This window comes from Sylvia atricapilla, chromosome 4 (assembly GCF_009819655.1).
Source record: "Sylvia atricapilla isolate bSylAtr1 chromosome 4, bSylAtr1.pri, whole genome shotgun sequence".
In the NCBI taxonomy this organism is placed as follows: Eukaryota; Metazoa; Chordata; class Aves; order Passeriformes; family Sylviidae; genus Sylvia; species Sylvia atricapilla.
The window spans coordinates 28,061,262-28,080,057 of record NC_089143.1 but is presented as its reverse complement, the minus strand read 5'-3'; the positions used below and the strand labels follow the sequence as shown (position 1 = coordinate 28,080,057).

The 18,796-nt window shown below is 39.9% G+C and overlaps 2 protein-coding genes across 2 annotated transcripts in view; one reads left to right on the top strand and one right to left on the bottom strand.

The window, feature by feature from the left end:
- NSD2 (nuclear receptor binding SET domain protein 2) overlaps positions 1–4,255 on the bottom strand; it is a 99,365-nt gene extending 95,110 nt beyond the window's left edge. The window contains exons 1-2 of the mRNA XM_066317389.1: positions 4,180–4,255; positions 3,229–3,364 (exon numbers count right to left, since the gene is read on the bottom strand). The gene's annotated coding sequence lies outside the window, so the exon portion shown is untranslated. The remainder of the gene's footprint in view (positions 1–3,228; positions 3,365–4,179) is intronic.
- Positions 4,256–4,286: 31 nt separating this feature from the next.
- The window catches only part of LETM1 (leucine zipper and EF-hand containing transmembrane protein 1), a 28,160-nt gene continuing 13,650 nt past the window's right edge, over positions 4,287–18,796 (top strand). The window contains exons 1-5 of the mRNA XM_066317388.1: positions 4,287–4,418; positions 8,324–8,381; positions 11,536–11,992; positions 16,599–16,742; positions 17,463–17,600. Of these exons, the coding sequence (XP_066173485.1) occupies positions 4,340–4,418; positions 8,324–8,381; positions 11,536–11,992; positions 16,599–16,742; positions 17,463–17,600 (876 nt within the window). The 5' untranslated portion in view covers positions 4,287–4,339. The remainder of the gene's footprint in view (positions 4,419–8,323; positions 8,382–11,535; positions 11,993–16,598; positions 16,743–17,462; positions 17,601–18,796) is intronic.

Genomic DNA, 18,796 nt, shown 5'->3' with positions numbered 1-18,796 from the left:
GGGAAAAGGGAGAACCTCGGTGGTTTCCATTCTGAACTGCAAATGCTTTCCCCTCAATTTGGAAAGATTTTCAAAATTACCCGTTTCTGCTCCCCCAGCTGTGCTTCTGCCTGCCTACACGCCAAATTTAACTAATTATAACCTAATATGTTATTTGTATGGCATTTTGTGTTGCTAATTTGGGTCAAGCCTAAGCAATCTTTTAAAATACCCCTTTTTGACTTGAATTTGAGCAGGTAGTTAATTATCCTTGGATGGGGAATGACTGTTTGCAGCATGTTATTGCCATCAAGGCACTCTCTGCATGGCCTTTCAGCCCAGTGTTTGAAGGGGCACCCAGGGCAGCCTGCTTCTGTGCTAATGTGTAGCCAGTGCTGCTTGTTTCTGGCACATTTACAGACAGGAGTGAACTTGTGACCTGGACATACAGCAAATCTTCAATCCAGCCACCACTTGAACTTTTACCTTTGGGTGTAACAGCAACAGGCTTCAGTATCCCATGAATCTCTCCTAAAAATCCCTGATAATGAATGGAAGTATTTTTTTCTAAAAAACTACTAATAATCTCTTGGCTTTCTCCCTGGAGTAGAAACTTAATGCAACCTGCTACACAGTAATGTCTTTTTCCCCTCCCCTTTCTTTAGATTTACACTGAATACTGGTGAATAAAGATGAGGTTAATCCTGTATTGTTAAATCTATTCAAGGAGACAACCTGGGGGTTGCCATGGAAACAGATTCTACAGCCTTAAAGCATAATTCTACTTTTAAGGACTGTCTATGGACCTGTACTGATACGTAGCTTATTAAGTCACACTGTGTACACAAACACGATGTTGCAGCAGTGAAATGGCAAAGGTGCCTCCCAACTCATCAGATGGTAATTACGCCCCCACCTCCTCCCACTTAGAGCCCAGAGCATCAAACACTGCACCTCCTCCCCCTCCACGCCCTGAATCCCATCTCCCCGGCCCCTGCTGCCAGCTCTGTTTGTCATCAGGGTGTACTGGGGAGCCGAGGCTGTGTCTCTGGCAGCAGTGTCACAGGTTTGGTGCTGTCACACAGCCACTGTTACAAGCTACAGGCCACCTCGAGCTGAGAGTGGGGAGAGCTGCATCAATCCTCAAAAACATCAACAGCATCAAGGAGTGCTTCCTGGGCCACATCTTCAGGGAAGGGGTGACAAACTTACAGTTCTCCTCTCTGATCATACAAACATTTGCTCCCCCAATTTCTAGATAGATTTCTAAACTTCCTCAATAAGAATTATAGATTCATCTGCTCCTTTATCACGTTTGTGCAAGTAATGCACAGCCCTAGGCTTGTTTTGTGCTGTCACAGGTCTTATGCAACATACCTCTTTTAGACAAGTGAAACAGTCATGCCTTTGTGAGATCACTGTATCAGCTCATACAGCAAAAAAATACATATTTCAGTATTTACACAGCCTATAACAACCATCAAAATTTCTTTTTATTTGGAGGTTGTTTTGTAGTGGTTTAGACAACTCTTACCTTGCTTTTGCTTCTATTTAACATCCAGGGGAAAAATTATATTTAACGTGAAATAGTAATGTTAGTTTTGTTAAAATGTTATATTTATTTTAATGATTCTCAGATCCTTATTATATCCACCTAGGAATAAGGCTTTGAATTTCTTTCTTTTAGTCTCTCTTATCCTATTCCTGCTGGAAAACAGATTTTTCAGCATGATGGCTGATGACTTTTCCAGACAACATGGTTGCTTTAAGAACTACGTCTAAAATGGCTGTGTAGCAGTGTTTGTTGGTGGTTTTTGTTTTTTTTTGGGTTTTTTTTTTTTTTTTTAATATACAAAACCCCAAAACCCTAGTAACTATGTGGTATCATGCTTTATTCTGGGGATAAGGGTTTCCTCTAGGAGCTCATGGGCTGTTGCTCTGGATGGAGTAGAAGATGTTTTTCTTTAAAACAAAAACTGACTCCTGTGGAAGGCCCATGTGTCACCTACAGTCACTTAGCCTGTTCATTTGGGAGCAATTTGGATAAATACTTGAAATTTTTAAATTCTTAGTCTTTTCTTAAGCATTACTTCACAAAGCTTAGTAAACAAACACAATAAATTAGTACATTTAAACTGTATCTATTTGGGAAATTTTCAGAGTGTATTATCAATCCTTTTCATATACAGTAGCAAACCCTGTAACTTCCAGGTATAAACAAATCTGGAACAAAAGACTGTACAAAAACATAACGAATTCGCCTCTGAAAAGGCCCATGCATCTACATTGTCTGCCACCCTGAATACTAATGAATTTAATGAAACTATTGAAAAGCTGGTTACTTGTCTGCATAAATGTATTGAGACCTCTGTAATCATCTGTTTGCTGTCTGAAATCTCTTGTCAATAGTTTAATGACTTCAGAGCATATTATTCTTCTTGTATAGGCTTCATATAATGTTTCTACATAATTAAGCAGCTTTGTTAGAGGAACTGCCATTAGTTGCCCCATTTCATTTGGTTTTGTTATCACCCAACCAGAAAGAAAAAAAGAATAACAAGAGAAAGATACAAATGCAGTCTAGTGAGAGATGTGTAGATTGGGAAGACATTGTTTGTTTGGTTTTTTGTTCCCAAGACTGCCATTAACATAAAGCACTATTGTCAAGTTGCACATTTTAAATAATTTTAACCAGTTAAATGCAGTACACATTTAAATACTTGTAAAGCAAACACAGCCGGCTAAAAAAACTTGCAGTGCATTTGGGAGCCTAACATTTTAAAAGTAGCTCTAATAAGTATACAAATATTAGTACCCATTAATTTGTTAATTATCACTAAATGTAAACAACACTAGCATTTCTATAGCCACAGTGAGAAAAGTGTTGTGATTTTTTTTTATTATTCAGATTGCATATTCCATATTCGCGAATACTTTTGAACTAAAAATATAACATAAATTTCATCTAATTTTTTTCATACTTTGGCAAAACCCTGAGCATTTTCTTTAAATACATAAAAGAACTCTATAAAATTACCAACTAATTTCCTGCATTTGCCTAGTCTTAAGCATGAATAGATAAACTGCAAACTCACTTACTTTTTATTGCTACGAGATGCTGCTTTCAGTCACATTTTGGGTCAAAACTGAACCCTTCTGCTACCCTTTATGTATAAGGTGATGCAACATGTATTTTCTTTGGGTTGAGGCAGGTGCAGAGGTGACCAAGTGCCCGGTGTTGTGAGTTACCTGTGAGGCAGGAGAGGTCAGATCCCACAGCTCCCTTGTCCCCCTGGAGCCCTGGCCTTGGGGCAGCCATCTTACTGGCAGGGCTGGCAGCCATCTTGTCCACAGGCAGTCCCAGCAGCTTTCCCCCCATTTTTTTCTGGAACAAGAAAGGCATTAACACCTAAACCTCATGCACACAGTTTGTAAAATGTCACTGTCCTCAGATGAAATTATAATTTCTGCAGTTTGATTCTGGCTATTCACTGCATCTGCCATTACAGTTAAAAAAAATAGGAAGAAAGTACCACATAATACTGCATTAATTGAGTACTGAAATATCTGATAAGAGATCCTACTGCTGGTCCGGACTCGACTAGTATCTGAAGAATAATATGCTACTTGTAGTTCAACTATTAACCAGCATTAGTGCGGCACATCTGTCAACTGACTAATTTATGTGCTATTTGCTATCGAAACCATCACAGCTCCACCAGAAAGCCATTTTTTCTGTCACATCCCGAGATCCACAAGCAACACACGCGTGTGCAGTGGAACTGCTGCTGCCAACCTTGGGCCGCAGGCGTGCGGGAACACGGCCCACACACCGCAAGATCACAGGCTCGTCAGGCCTGGAAGGACCTCTGGGCATCATCCAACCCACCCTGTGCCAAAGAGGAAAGCACAGTGCCGTGCCGGAGCGCTGTACTTTGCGCTGGGGTGACGTGTGGCCACGGCGCCCTGGGCGGCTCAGTGAGGCAGCGGCGCCCACCCTTCACAGCGGGCACGGCCTGTGGCCTTCCCGGCGCGGCGGGGACGGTGGGCTGCGAGTGAGGCAAGCTCCGACAAAGAGCCACCCTCGGCGCCCACCACACGGTCCCGCCGCTCCCCTGGCGCGGCCGCGGGGAAGAGCCGCAGCCGCGCCCGCCCCTCGGTGACGCCATCCCCACCGCCCGGCGCCACCGCCGCTCTCACCGTGCGCTCCCGGACTACGGCTCCCGGCGTGCCTGGCGCCGCGGGGCGGTGCCGGGCGAACGCGGCTCCTGGGCGCTGCTGGGCGTGTGGGGATCGCCGCGGCCCGGGCGGCGGGACAGGAGCGGGGCCGGAGCCGCCCGCCCGTCCACCGAGCGCCGCCATGGCCTCCATGCTGCTGCAGAGCTGCGGGCGGCGCGCCTGCCGCCTGCCCCGAGCGCTGCGCCGCCCGCCACGGCCCGGTGAGGCTCCCCGCGGGCCGCCCGCCGGCTCCGGCCCGTCGGGCCCGGCCGGGAGGGCGCAGGGAGGGGGAGCGGCCGGAGGCGTCTGGGGGCTCCGGGCCTGGGCGGAGAGGCCGCTGCGGGAGGGAAGGGCCGCGGCCGAGTCCCCGCCGCTCTGTCCGCCGGGGCTGGCGCTGCTCCCGGCCCGGCCCACGCTCGGCGGCTGCTGCGGCCTCTTCGCATGTGCTTCCCCGGCAACGTGGTGGGAGGGGATGATTTAAGCTGAGGGCAGTGGGACACGCGTGTCTCCTAAATGCCGGGTGGTTGGGGAAGGGAAAAACACGTGTTTTTTGTTAAAGTGCAGGAACGCGTTACTACGTATCAGTCCTGCCTGCCTTGCTCTCTTCGTGGCTTGGTGTGTCAAGTGGGGTTGTCACTTTCTTCTCTTTAAGAAAGCGCAGGGGGATGTTTTCTTAGTCTGAGTTAGGGACAAAATATGGATTTGCTTTTTTCCAGGTGGCTTTGAAAGCCTAGGAAAATGAAAAGGAAGTGCATCGTGTGATACTGATTATTAATGAAAATAATTTGGCAGTTTAAATATCTCTGGTTGGTGAAGCTTAGTGGCGTGAAACAGCTGATAACCTGTGACGTACACGAGGCCTATGGCTGCTCCTTATGTCCTGAGCTGGAATGGCAGAGGTTTAGCGAGGAATTGCCTGTCACTGACACAGAGCCCTGAGCTGGAATGGCAGAGGTTTAGCGAGGAATTGCCTGTCACTGACACAGAGCCCCGACTTATCACGGGAGTGCTGTCACTGGGAGCAGGGCAGCTGCACACTCACATACAGGCAGACCTGAGGAGCCGTAGGGATGTTTGTTCATTGCAAAGAACAGCTGTCCTCCTGGTTACCAGTTGTCACTCAAGTGTGGCATCTTCCTCTAACTGATGGATTTTTCGAGCTACTGTTGTAAAGCCATTTATTTAGGTTAAGCCTGGACAGTTTCCTGAACAACATCCTGGGGTATCCTAACCATCCAGTTTATTTAAAATGGGGAAAAAAGCACATCCATGTACCTTCAAATGAGATGAGAGCTTTGATTATTCTTGTGGCATAGGATAAAAAGTAGTGCTAATGACCTCTGCAATTTTAGTTGTTATAACTCTTAGACAACCTAAGCTGAAATGGTGTGATAGAATCAAATAATTAGTGTACTGTGGTGCACTGTGGTTACGATACAACCAGTACTTTGATTTGGGGTGTTAGTCTATTATTAATGCATTGTTGTGTTGTGTATTCTTTTCTGTACCGTTTTGCTTTACTTAGCTCATCTTCTTTGCTTTACGTGTAAGTAGTCTAAGATTAAGTTAAAGCTAAGTGCTTCTAAGAATTCTAAATGTTATTCCTGTGAAGATCAGACTGTTAAGTACTTACACTTCTCTAGGGACTTACTCATGATAGCATTTTATTTTTAAAAATTCTAAACATAGTAACAGTATGGCTATTCTACATTAAAAACATTGGGTTTGATGCTTCACTAAATTCAAGTATAAAGTTTCCCATGACTTCTTTTCCATGAGGAACATGTTTATATACAGCTTCTTTGGCACTACTGCTCTTCTTTCTTACTAAGCCAATGCAGGTTTCTTAAATGAATGGTACTGAGTATGGTTAAGCAACATTCACCTTGTTCAGACACTTTTGGATGTCTATATTATCCCAGAAGTAAGGATTATGGACTTTGCTTTTTCTGAAGGAAGTACATCCTTTATATCAGGGCTGGTTTACTCCTAAGTACATAGTTAGATACTGCAAAACCTAAAGAGCTCTTGTCAGAACTGGCAAAGATGGAATTAACATTTTCTGCGGGCCTGTTCACACTCTGAACATGCTGTACAACAAGAAGCTTAGTCAGCATATTTTCTTATGGTAACATTGGAATTTAGTTCTTTGACCCCTTCCTTCACATTTAATGAGTCTGGTTGGAAAGAAGGTAAGTGAAATGAAAGTGTCGTGCTATTATGGAGTTTCATCTAAGAAACTCCAAGCCAATTTTGAGCTCTAAATCATCCCTCTTAGTTCTAGGGGCACCTGTCCATAGCAGGCAATGTCCTCTCCTAGTATGACTCTTGCTTTAGGCACATAAGGTTTGTGGGCTTCCTGGCAATCAGGTGAGACAGATTACTGTGCTGTGACTTATCCCTCCAGACACTGAGTATTTCTGGGCTTTGCTCAGCTGCTCCTTGAGGTCAAGGATGTCCTTCTGGATTGGCATCTTGGGTTAAGTAATTTGGCTACTGTTCTTTCTGTAAATCTTGGAGAATATCGGAATGCTTTCAGAGATTCTCAGGGCTTGCTTTTTGAGCCAGAAGGATGCAGTTTTCCCTTGGCTCTACTTGCAGCGGGAGTGAGTGTTAAGAGTTTCATACAATTTGACATTTGTAAATCCTTTGACTTGATAATGCCAAAGCTTTTGCTGTAATTACTTCAGAGCCCACTTAGCATGGGACATCACTTGATTATCAAGATTTTCCTCAGATAAGTTAACTTACCTTCTGTAACTTCTGATTGTCCCACCTGATTTGGGCAGCATCTCTTTTCCCCTACCAGTTAGGGTATTTTGTTGGGGAAGGCTTTTGGTCACCAGCATTGGGTGCTGTGTTTTCTCAGATACAGGTTCTGTCATAGGCTGCATCTTGGCTTTGATGGTGAGAAAGGCTACCACGGGCCTCTCAAATGACCTTTGTATCCTTCTGTCTCTTAGGATTGACCAGAAATGGTAGGTTCCAGATGGGAGAAACAAACCACAGTATGCCTACTCTATCCAGCCTTCCAATTTTATTTTGGATACAGCAAATTCTGAAAAGATTGATCAGAAAGAGTCAACACGTTTGAAGTCTTCCTTGTGTGACTTTTTTATGATATATCAGAAATATTTTTGCTCTTGGTAGTAGCTACCTATTGAGTTACTGTAGCAAGGTGTTGATACAAGATTTTTTTTTTCCAAGTTGCTTTAAGAAGATGAATTCCTTTCTAGTGGGATCAGGGATGGCTTTCAGTGATTGTAGATTGTGTGCAGCCACTAGATAGCATTTTATGTTGTTTATGCTTTTTATGCTTATTTTATGTCAGAAGACTTTCAAACATGGCCCTTTATTGAAGCACATGACTTAGATGATTTATGATTTGATGATCTTATCAATTTATTTCCAGAATGGATGCTGTTTGTCTGTGTACCTGGATAGAGGGTGCTCCTATATAGGTGTCAGCACTTCTTTTGGGTTTTATTAGCTACTATTAGGACTAATTCTGAGGTAGTGTTTCAAATAAAATTCATATTGAGAGATACAGTGTTTTCTGGAACACAAACTTTTCCTATGCTTTGGGTCAGGTTCTCACCTCTCCTTTTCAGACAATTTGTATCCTTTACAGAGAGATCATGGGGTAGACCTGTTTTTACCAGGTGCTAATCAAAATGGACAGCAATGTATTGAAATGGTGTTGTGGTTCTATCTCTCTAGTGAAGTGTCTTTAGGTTCCTGCCTGTGTTTTATTTGTTTTGCTTAAAACAAAACATCATTTTAATGCTAAACACTTGGCAAGCGCTCCTTTGTGATCATGTGATACTATGTTGTCATAGAGCTGTTAAAAAATTACATTTGCTTTCAATGAAGTTCCTCTGCAGTATAGTTTCTTGTCTGAGGGACTGGGAAACCTGTCTTCAGTCAGTTGAGCAAGAGCAAACCAGCCTCGCAAACCCACGGAACTCGACTCTGCATGTTAAGCAGCATCTTTTTTGTGCTTTCAGTAATAGCCATTTCTCTGTAAAGATCAATCTTCTCACTCATGTATTTGTGTGCAGTTCACTACATGGATAAATGTCCTCCTGAATTTCAGAATTGGGGCTAATTATTGGTATTTTTCTAGGTAACTTGGGAGATCGGGCATGTCTTAGCTGTACATCCCTGAGGCTGGCAAACAAAATGTGAGTAAATATGAACATTTTTCTGAGCTATCACTTAGTATACTGTCATAGAATGTAGGTTTAAGTCTAGACAAAGTGCTAAAATATTAGCTTCAGCTTGTGTTAATGACAGATTAAAGGAAGTCTGAGTATTACTCGCTTCACCTGGTTGGTTGTGTGTGGGAGAAAGGAAAGTGAAATCTTCCCCTTTTTGCCCATTTCTTCCCTTTTTGTTTCATTTCTGATGTGGGAGCAGTAGAATATTAATGTCTCTCTTGGGTGATTCCAGGTGTCATAACGGGATCTGATAACCTTCTTGCATACTTTCTTAATGGAGTTCCATAGAGTAGACATTCAGTCACAGCTAGTTGAAAATTGCTGTTGACAGATAAGAGTGTAAAGCATCTGAGTGGGATCTCTGTTAAACCAAAGAAAGGAGTTTATTGTATATTGAAGCCTTGGGTGATGGTGTCCTCTTCTGAAAACAAATCCAATTGATGTGTGCCCTTATGGAACTGAAGGAGTTGAATGTTGGCAGAATCCATTCTCTGTTCCTGGCTTGGCTCACAAGGCATACTTGTAAATAAGAATTTCCTAACACCTTGCCTTGGAATGTTAAAATATGGGTTCTGTAATTAATTTATAAACTGACTGCTCAGGATACAGGGACTATTATTTGATTTCCTGAATTTTCATTTTAATATAAGGATGTGTCTCTAGATATAACCCTCTAATACACAACAAACCTATCCTTTTTTAAACATGTTAGTTCTATATCACTTGCTATAGAATTAATTATGATTTTTTTTAAAATGCATAAAGCATTTTCAAATATCTGTTTTTCGTATGTTAGTATATAAGACCTCTCTCGGGAAGCTGGAAAATTATGGTTTTAAACTTCCTAGGCTGGAGCACCTCTCCTATGAAGAGAGACTGAGGAAGTTTGGGTTCTTAAGCATGGAGAAGACAAGGCTCCAGAAAAGCCTTACAGCACCTTCCAGTACTTAAAGGTGTTACAAGGGAGCTGGAGAGGGACTTTTGTCAATGGAATGGAGTGACGAGGCAAGGGGGGATAGCTTTAAAATGAAAGAAAGTAGGTTTAGATTAGATATAAGGAAGAAATTCTTTGCTTTTGGAGAAGGTTGCCCAGAGAATTTGTGGATGCTCCATCCCTGGAAGTGTTCAAGGCCAGGCTGGGTGGAGTTCTGAGCAACCTGGTATAGTGCAAGGTGTCCCTGCCAGTAGCAGGGGGTTGGAACTGTGGTCTTTAGGTCCCTTCTAACCCAAACCATTCTATGATACTGTGATGAAATGAGCAGCAGAATATTTGGACAAAAAAATCTTATTCTATTGAGAAGGTTTGGGGTGTTTTTTTTTTTTTTATTTTATTTTGGGTAGGGGTTTTGTTGGTTTTTTTGCGCCTTTTTTTTTTTTTTTTTTTTTTTTTTCCCTAACCAAAGCTGCTATTAATGTAACATTGCTGCTTAAAATAAAACAAACTAATGCCTGCACCCCACATGACCCAGATCTGAATGCAGGGGACTCTAGTGATAAGTACTGAAGATAGATGGGGTAGAAATTGTGTCTGACATCCTTCTTGTGAAAAGAAAGAAACACACTTGTGTTTCACACACCTGTGAAAGTGTGTTCAGAGAGGCACATTTCTTGCAAAAATTTTATTCCCTGCAGTCTCAGAACCAGTTCTGCTGTCAGAGCTTTCTTCCTGTCTGCACGCAAAAGAGTGTCAGTGTATGTAGGTGGAACTTGGCTTGTAGGCCTGGAGCTCTGCTTTTGGGAAGTGCCTTAGAGTCAGGGTGGATTGCTTTATGCAAGTGTTTTAATCTGGTTTTGAATATGTAGTTTATTTTCTTAAAGTAATTAAACTGTAATTCTTACTAGTTAATATCTGTGCAAATGTGTCATTTTCTAGCTAGCCAAGAGACTGTATATGTTCCAGCAGTTGTCTGACCACTAAATGGTCAGATGCTAAAACTTCAGTTTAAACTAGAAAATAATATGTCTTTAAAAAGTAATAATTTAGTCTTTTTTTTTTGTTTTGTTCAAAGATCTGTGTGAATAACATTGTGTAGACAGAGCCATCAAAGTAAATTAAAACTCATTTGAGCATGTAATAAATTAAAAAAGTGTTTCTGTCTGAAAATTGAGTGAGTGAAACTAACACTTTCAAGTGTATGATAAGCCTTTTTTTCCTTAAAATGTTACTAAGACTTGTAAAGCCACTTGCACCTGTTTCCTGTTCATTGACTGAAGACAAAAACACATTCTGATTTTGTTTTGGTGGTACAAGGGCTCCATGAAGAAAACACCCCAGTCATTTCTGTCCTGTAGATGTCTTAATGCCAGTATTTCAGTTTGAGGGACACTAATGGAACTCATTTATATGAAATATTTTATCTACTATTTTATTTTTGTCCTATCTTTTATTGAAAGCATGTATAATCCTACTTGCATATCACGAGTGGTTCTTCTGTATATATTAGGAGTGTTAGTGGTGTTTAAGCAGTGCTTCCCTGCTAACTTCAGTTTACATTTAATTGAAGAGAAGAACAAAGTTCCGAACAAGATAGAAGAGTGTTGGTTCTCTCTGTCACAGCTCAGTACCATGATGGAAGTTTTTACAAAAGGTTTTGCTGAATAAAGAATACTGGATGCATGGAGATAGTAAGAGAGGAACTCTAATGAAATTTGATTCCTCTGGTACTAACTATCTGACTCAGCACTTATTCCAAGTATGCAACTTCTATTTTTTTTTTTTTTTGTCAAGTGTTTTGCACAAACAGGAGAAGTAATAGAAGGGACTTTATGTTACTTATGAATTCGTACATTAGTTTTCAAATGCAGCTTTTTGAATGGAAAGCACATGTCATGGCTGCTCTTTAATGGGAGCAAAATAAACTACCTTTTCAAAGTCATACAATGGAAAATTCCCTGCAGGTTAATTTTTTTTTTTTGGTCATGAAGTAAAGTCAAATGTTCTCTTCATGTATAGACATTGATTTTAAGAGTCAAAAATTATTTTTTCCTTTAAATATGCAGTAGATAGTTCTCATCTTTCATGTTTTAAAGATACATATGTATATATATCTGTGCAAATATATATATATAAATAACTGATTATCTGTTGCTAATTCTTGAATGCTTTTTTCTTTTGAAGGACTGTACACTTTAAATATTGCACTAGTGTCCCTCCTGTTTATGCCTACTCCAAAAAAACTCACTCTTGTTGTTGGACTAAAGGATCTGAACAAATACACTTCACACTTATGAGCTCTTCTGGCTCATGGACGCCACTAGCAACCGTGGGTTTTTTAGGTCCCCAGTATCTTCCAGTTAGGTGGTGGCATTCTTCACGTCCCCTTCAAGATGACTCCATAGTTGAAAAGTCACTGAAGTCCTTAAAGGACAAAAACAAGAAGCTGGAAGAAGGAGGTCCTGTATATAGTCCAACAGAAGTGGAAGTTGTAAAAAAATCTCTTGGGCAGAGGATTGTGGATGAACTGAAGCACTATTACCACGGGTTTCGATTGCTGTGGATTGACACAAAAATAGCTGCGAGGATGCTCTGGAGAATCCTGCACGGAAACACTTTGTCTCGTCGGGAACGGAGACAGGTAAAGACCAATTTCCTTTGGGTGTACTTGGTGATCACTCTGTTTTATTAGAACTCAGTTAGTTCTTTCTGTTGTCTTCTGTTCCTAGAATTAAAATTCTTTGGTGTGTTTCCTTCTTCCTCGCTATGTGGACACTAAAATATTTGGGCATTACCCCAAAACTTTTTTCCTGTGTTTCCCATTATTGAAGATAAATTTGTTATTTTCTTGTTGGAACAGCAGAGGATTCTTCTATTTTGTCACTTGGGCAGCAATTGTGGTTTATTCCCACGTTCCCAGCCATGTGCCATATACGGCCTGCTTTTTCACTCCAGCTGGAAAAATAGTGGGAAAACACTGCTAGTAAAGGTTGTATCTGTGCCAGTTCTGTTCCTGTTTGTTGCTTCATGGGGTTCTTTTGAACGGGATAAGAGCTGCAAGCTGAAATGCATGATTGATAATGTACTATCTCAGTTATAAATATATCTGAAATAATTTTAGCCCAGATATATTTCCTTTATTTATGGCATGTTGCTTACATTTATGAGACTGTAAAAATGTAACTGATAATTTTAAAGAAAAGGGAGATGAAATATGGAGTGCAAAATGTGAGTGCTTTCAAATTTGGGTAATATATGTGTATTTCAATAGTAATTTCAGGTTTTGGATGAAATAGGCATATTTAATTAGAATGGCAAGTTATATAGCTATTTTAAAACATTAGATACATGTTCATGTATGAAAGACTGCAAAACATTAAGCTGGTATAGTTAATCACTTTTTTTGGTAAAGAATGCATTGCTATTCAACTTCATTAGCAAAATATCAAACATGCTGGTTTGACAGTTCTTATTTTACTGTTTTTAAGGACAAGTTGTTTTAGTAGTTTATAGAGATTAAAATTCAAGTCTGTCTTCCTGTCTTTATGAAAAATGCATTTCAGCTGTTGCTGGGAAGATGTTGTAGAAGAAAAGTTGGAGAGCAGAAGATGTGTGTGCTTTGGGGCAGGAGTGCACGCACAGTGCTGCCTGTGGGCACAGTGTGGCTCTCTGCAGTTTGTACACCTGCACACACATTATGCTGGGTTCACACCTCTGCCCACAAAACTTCTAGTAAATGATCAAAAATACAAGTATCTGCTCATTGTTTTTATCATTTCCTGATAAACGTTGGTTACATTTGAATGATTCGATATGTAATTGAACCCCATCACATCTTAAATGCAGTATGAAAAAGTTCTTTCTGAATTCACAAGATTAGACAAGCATCAAAAATTGTTACAGGCAATTGTGTAGCAGTTTCTGTCTGTGAGGGAGTGCGGTCTCCTCTTGGACTGCTTGATGGTCTCAGCATCTTTGTGCTCCTTTAGTTTTGCTGTCTTCCTTGGCTCATACGAGAGAATGCTTGGCAGCTGATCCAGCTGAGACGTTGCTCAGCAATAAATAAAACTGTTTGTGCTGACGTGGAGAGGGGATTATGCAGTATCAGAAGGAGTAACTGAGGATAGGGGAAGGTGAGGACTGCAGGAATTCCTGAAGTAGCAGTTCAGGCTTGTGCTGGCTTATTGAGAGCTTTGGGGATCTTGGAAAGCCAAGCGAGACCAATTAATTCATGGTTTAAAACAGAATCGGAAATTCTCCAGGGGGAAGATTGGAGCCTTTGATTTTCCTGTGTCTTTCATGTTTACTGAGCCATTCTTCTGAGAAACTACATAAATAGCAGTAATATTCCACCAATAGATGGATTTATTCATTTGATTACCTTTTGATTTTCTTATGTAGCGACGATAGAGTTGTCTTCTTCATGTTTAAGTAGTGTTCTAGCATTTGGCCTTCCTGGATTTGTTTTTTCGTGCAAATGTTCACTTTTGGTATTAATTCTCTTCTTAAATGAAATGGACATTTATTTGTTTGCAGATATAAATTAATGTTTACACTGGTGTTAACCTGTTTCTTATCTAATGATGTATGTATGTGTTTATATGCATGCAAATCCAGTGTAGGAGGCATTGAGAAAATAGTTTTAATAACTGCAGTAATGTTAGTTTCTCAGTCTAGGTTTTGTGGTTTTTGTATTTGGAGGAAGAAGATGTCCTGTCTCTGGAGTTGAGGGCATGATAAGCCCAGAACCCCGGGGTCACTGAAAAGCAAACCAGCCTGCAGCTGAACAAAACCGTTTTGGGTTTTTTTTAAACCTTATTTCAAATTTGTTTCAACACAGCTCATTTTTTTATCCGTTCAATCATAAATTGTAGTATACTGACTGATTTAAAGAAGTCTTAACATTTTGGTGCTGGATTAGTTCCTGAACTTCAGAAAATATAAAGTAAAAATTGAAGTATATACTGCTTTAAAAGTATTAAGCTGCACATGAGCTGACAGTCCTAGGGAAATCTTATCTTCATGCAGACTGACAAATGAGTTATTTCTGCCTGCCCTTTCCTTCCTCTTTGGAGGCAATAATGGAAAGATATCCAAGTAATCTAACCACATGAACAAGCAATTACAGCATGGGTAATGCAAAGGGACCTATTGCTTATATAAACTAAAAGTCAGTTCCAAAATTCTGCTTGTACAATTGCTGGCAAGGTTTGGATTCAGCAGGGTCACATATCTACACTTAGGAGAGAAAGCAGGAAGAACTAAAACATGATACTAACTTTTAAGAAACTAACTGCTCTAGTGCTGGCTCCGGCAGCAGGGTGGTTCAGGACACGGCAGTGAGGTGGCAAACACAACGGAGTTTGTGGCAAGCCCGCCAGCTTTACAAACTCTTCCCTGCAGAGGAAGGAAGAGTGGAATACACGAGCTGTAGCAGCAGATACAGAGTAGTCACAAGGTTCTCGTGCTGTGCTGCCAAATACTGTGTGTGTAATCGTACACCATTGTATTAGGTTCCTGCTTAAAGCTGTTTTCCTTGAGTTAGCCGAGGGTGCAGTTCCATGATTTGTGAAAGCTGATCCGGCACAGTGCTGCTGTGAAAAGCTTGGTGCTTAAATCAAGTTTTCCCGCCCCACCCCCGCGTGGTTGTACTGATTCTTTTTCCCTTGTCTGTGTGTGTATTTATGGGTCAGTTTTAGCTGGGTCAGTGGTGCGACTGCCAGTGCACCTTCATGGCTCTTCATACCTCGTCTCAGGTTAGCATTAGGTTGGCTTAATCCGGTGGTAAAACTGCTTCCTTGGATATGGATTTTGTAGAAATACTTGCACGCACTGTCTGAGGATAGAGACTGGGGAAAAACAAGAACTCTGTACTCTATAGAAATTTTTGAAGGTTTTTTTTGTTTGTTTGTTTGGGTTTGGTTTTTTTTCATTGTTTTGTTTTTTTAGGGAAAGTATACTTTTCTTATGAGTTTTAAAATTTTCTTCCAACGTGTTTTGGGTTTTTTTTTTGTTGTTTTTTTTTTTTTTTTTTTTTAAACTCAATGGTAGTCATTTGCCTTCTGTTGTTGGAATGAATGGAAAAATCCTTGAGCCTGTGAACAATGGACCAAAGCATCCCTTCTGGGAAACTGAATTTTTTTTATATACAAAGAAAAATGCCAAACTTTGAATTTGTAGAGCATATGCATTCCACATACAGTAATTCTTAAGATTTTGGCTGCTAAGAAAATTCTGAACAAAGTTTTACAGGTTTTGTATTCTAACAAATCAGTCCTGAGGACATGGGATCTGTGCTGTTGTTTCTGCTGTTCCCCTTGATTGCCATGAGCTGTGGGGAGGGGCTGGAGTGGGGAGCATGGGTTTACTTTTGTAATAGTGTTTATATTGCTAGATTTGCCACTCACAGCTGCATTTATCAAATCTTGATGTGGAATGACAGTGTTGTGGTGGTAGAGTACCAGAGTGTACCTCTGATTTAGAAACTCATGGGATTCCCAACAACCAGTTTTTTCCTTTGTAAAACGAAGTAGAGTCAAGCAAGATTTAAATAGTCCCCAAGATAAACTGAGTTATTAAACTTTCAACAATTATTGGAATATTTAATAGACTGTACAACCTAATGTTTATATTTGTCAGTGTGCAGAAATCACAGGGACAGTATTTCACGCAGTTCAAGATTCAGTAACGAATGCCCCCTGCTTCAGAGGATTACTGTTCTGGAAAAGCAGTGGTTTAAAAAAAAAACCCTACCAAGCTGGGCTCATTACCCTGGATTTAAATGTACATTACAATTGTTATAAGGCAGAGGGGAGGGATCTTTCATTTTATTCTTGATTACTTAGTCCATAGTAGCTCATGCATGTAAGAAGTGGTGGAGCACAAATAAAGATGCATAAAAGAAGTTAAGCAGCTTTAATGACAACAAATGACCACCTCCTGTTTTCAGGTGCTTTTAAGAGGTTTAAATGAGATACTTGTTCAATAATCCTATTGAGACACAGTGAGGCTTTTGAAATACTTTCTATAGTGTTGAAAACTGGTGAAACTCCAGCACTTTCTGGTATATAGCAACTTGAAAAAAACACTAAAAACTGACTTTGTCATGTCCTTTTATTGTGTTATTTTAAAATTTCTTTATATCAAATATATATGTGTGAGCCTAAGTGATAATAAGATTATCAAATCAAGTATTTTTAAAATAAGCATTTAAATTTTAGCTTATCAGTATTTTTTTTCTCTTCCAGTTTCTTCGAATATGTGCTGATCTTTTTCGCCTGGTCCCTTTCTTGGTTTTTCTTGTTGTCCCATTTATGGAATTTTTGCTTCCAGTAGCTCTTAAGTTGTTCCCTAATATGCTTCCCTCTACATTTGAGACAAAGTCTAAAAAGGTAAGCAGGTCTGAATTTATAATCCAGTCATATTTTTAAATAAAATTAGGGATTTCTTGGTAAAGAAATTAGAAAAATTCTAAAAAAGTTGATTTTTTTTTTCAGTATTGGGGTAGTGCTTTTATCTTCCTTATCTCATTTTGAAGATCTTGCTTTTTAACATACAATCATGAACTAATGCTGTTTAACATACAATCATGAACTAGTACAGGTGCCTAGCTATCAGAGTTGAAAGCCTCTCTTGTCTTTTCTGCTGTCCTCATTTCCATTTTCTATGACTCCTACAAAGAAACTTTTTTTTATTTTTATTTTTTTTCTGGTCTTTTTTATTTTTCTGGTTGTATTAAAATAGACATTGTAACATTTGTAGTCTTAAACTTTGATACAAGGTTTTTCATATGTATACTCAGTATTTATAATAGCTTACTATGCTTTTTTATTTGTTTGTTTAAACTTTATTTCGTCTAGTTAGATTCTCTCAGAATTGTTCCACAAAAAGAGCCCACAAGTTTTCACTCTCAGAGCGCTGAGTGAGCTCTTCAGCTCTTCAGCTTGTTCATTGTGATTTGGGGATCTTTGGGAGGAGTGAATGCCTGCTTGGAATGTGTGTATTATAGCAGAAGTCCAGAATTACTTCACATAACTTGTCTGGGGGCAGAAGTGATACTTAGTCCATGTGTTTCTGGCAGGAACTTTTAAAAACAAATATTTTTTCAACAGGAGGAAAGATTGAAGAAAGAATTGAGAGTAAAGCTTGAATTGGCTAAATTCCTTCAAGACACCATTGAAGAGATGGCCTTAAAAAATAAAGCAGCCAAGGGAAATGTTACAAAAGATTTTTCAACATTCTTTCAAAAGGTAAAAAAATTTAGAAAATGTATTTTCTCTTCCTGCAAAAAAACTTTGTGGATTTTTTTTTGGTCAATGGTAATCATCACATACCTTTATTTTTTTTTAGACTTAAAGAAACACAATGTAGTATTTTTTTTAGAATAAATTAATTTTTGTCAGCGTTACAAAGTTTTCCTATTATTTAGTTTGGTGTTCTAGCTGGTGCTTTTACTTTCCAATTCTAGAAGCACTATATTTCTGCTCATTTGCTTCTTGTTCACTTATTTGTTAATAAGTTAACTCTTAACATGAAATACGGTATGCTCAGTGGTTCCTAACGTAGGTTTTGACTGCTTCTTTAACATGGGGTATGAAAACTGGGAGAGAACTTCTTTACTAATTAACTGATGGGAACTTAATGGTGGGGGGGGGAAATGTAAATTTTTTGTCAAAATTAAATCTGCTTGTAAAAACAGTTTTTAAGTGCACAGTTGTTTTATTGACTAGAATGTAGTTGCTGTGCTTGGTACAAATTTTTTCTATTTAAGTTCAGTTGCTGACAGAGAGACTTAAGTGTCAGACGTCTGCCTCCTACAATAATGGCCTTCAGGTTTCACAGCATTTCCTTTCACCAAACTGTAGGTGAGAGTAAGGTATGCCCTGGAGAGATGAAAAATGCTTTCTTAAGTCTTTTCAGGACAGTATTTATCTCTGATTTCTCTTAATAGTGGGGCTGTTGAATAAGAGGTGGAGCCAACAATATCACCAGGTACTTTGTTGAAAGAAAGGCAGTGGTCCCCTTCTTTGGAGAGAGTGTGTATTTGCACAGAAAAAGGCACATAAGCCCAGGGGTTTCAGACATGAACTTTACAAGCCCTGTAAAAATACCTTAAGCTTTTCCTGCATGTCAGAGCTAAGAATAAAGTGTGGGACGATAAGATGATGTTGATAGTGCCATGTAGATCACCTCACATAATTATGGTGGCATATTTTGCCATTCAGTAACTTCTTGCCGAGTCCATGTACTTGGAAGCCTCTATGAAGTCATCTGTTTCTGTTCTTTTGAATCTGCAGAACATTGTAAGTGGTGGTTAGTTATAGCAGTTAGTGGCTGAGGCACTGCCCCTGCAGGCTTTGGGAACTTGCCACTGCCATGCTTTATGTTCGGAACATTTCATTTTCTCCTGAAAGAACTGCTACTGAGAATTTACATTTGGCCATTA